The 963-nt window shown below is 54.3% G+C and overlaps 1 protein-coding gene across 5 annotated transcripts in view; it reads left to right on the top strand.

Annotated features, from left to right (window-relative positions):
• The first annotated feature begins 907 nt into the window (after window positions 1-907).
• The window catches only part of LOC121932411 (RNA-binding protein 45-like), a 72826-nt gene continuing 72770 nt past the window's right edge, over window positions 908-963 (top strand). For all 5 annotated transcript variants that reach the window (XM_042471385.1, XM_042471120.1, XM_042471206.1 and 2 more), the window contains exon 1: window positions 908-956. In XM_042471385.1, coding sequence (XP_042327319.1) covers window positions 942-956 — 15 coding nt within the window. In that variant the 5' untranslated portion in view covers window positions 908-941. The remainder of the gene's footprint in view (window positions 957-963) is intronic.

Here is a 963-nt window from a genome sequence, read left to right as displayed (position 1 = left end):
GTTAATTGAAATATATTTGGAACCCTGTTGTAGCATTACAAAAGAAAGAGAAAGAAGAGAGAAGAGGAGGAGGAGGAGGAGGAGAAAGGTAAATGGGAGGGGGGCAGAACTGTGCAGTGTGGCCCAGTGGCAACAAATTAAATGAATTTACTGGACAATAAATACAAAAGCCCTTTTCTGCGCAGAGCTAGTGGAGCCATATTTTGTTTCCTGGGCTTTGGAAGGCTTGTTCCCAAAGAGCCAGGAGGAGAGAAGGAGGGGGCTGACCTGCAGGATATATCCCTCCACAGAAAAACCACCAACAACAACCCTTTTGCAAAATGGAGGCCGCTGTGACTATCAACTCTCCCATCATCCAAGGCCTCTACTGTAGTTGTTTCCACTCCTGCGGCCTCAACAGGTGGAAATTCAAGCAATCATTGGTTCGCGCGGGCCCAATAGGGGCTTCAGTGTTGCGCTGTCCTCCCGCCCCTTTGAGCCTGGGCCGCGAGTCCGATTGGACGCTCTGTCTGTTTCTCTCCAGAGGAGCAACTTTTCCAATCTTGGGTCGGATGGTTCAATTCCCGCCTTTAGGCAGTAGGGGTCGCTGTAGAAACTTTTTCTCCGGCTTCTTTCTTTCACATGCTTCCGGCTTCCTGTTGAATGAATCCCCAATAGAACCCGTGGGGCGGGTTGTCGCCGTGTCACGGAGTTGAAGCCGGGGTGGTTGGGCTCAGAGCGTCTCTCCCACTGCTTTTCCGGCCCAAGAGGGCCTGCAGGTAATAGACACGTGGCGGCTGTGGGTGGGCTAGAGCGTCTCCCCTGCTTCCGCCCAGGAGGCCTGAGACGATTAGAGACACGGCTGTGGGTGGGGTAGGAGCGTCTCTTTGCTTCCGCCCAGAGGCCTGAGACGATAGAGACACGGGTGGGTTGGGTAGAGCGGCTCTTTCTCTGTGTGCAAAATGGCGGCGGCGGCCCCGGCGG

Source organism: Sceloporus undulatus, chromosome 1 (genome assembly GCF_019175285.1).
Source record: "Sceloporus undulatus isolate JIND9_A2432 ecotype Alabama chromosome 1, SceUnd_v1.1, whole genome shotgun sequence".
NCBI classification, from domain to species: Eukaryota; Metazoa; Chordata; class Lepidosauria; order Squamata; family Phrynosomatidae; genus Sceloporus; species Sceloporus undulatus.
The sequence above is the reverse complement of the archived record's forward strand: the minus strand, read 5'-3'. Positions and strand labels throughout refer to the sequence as shown.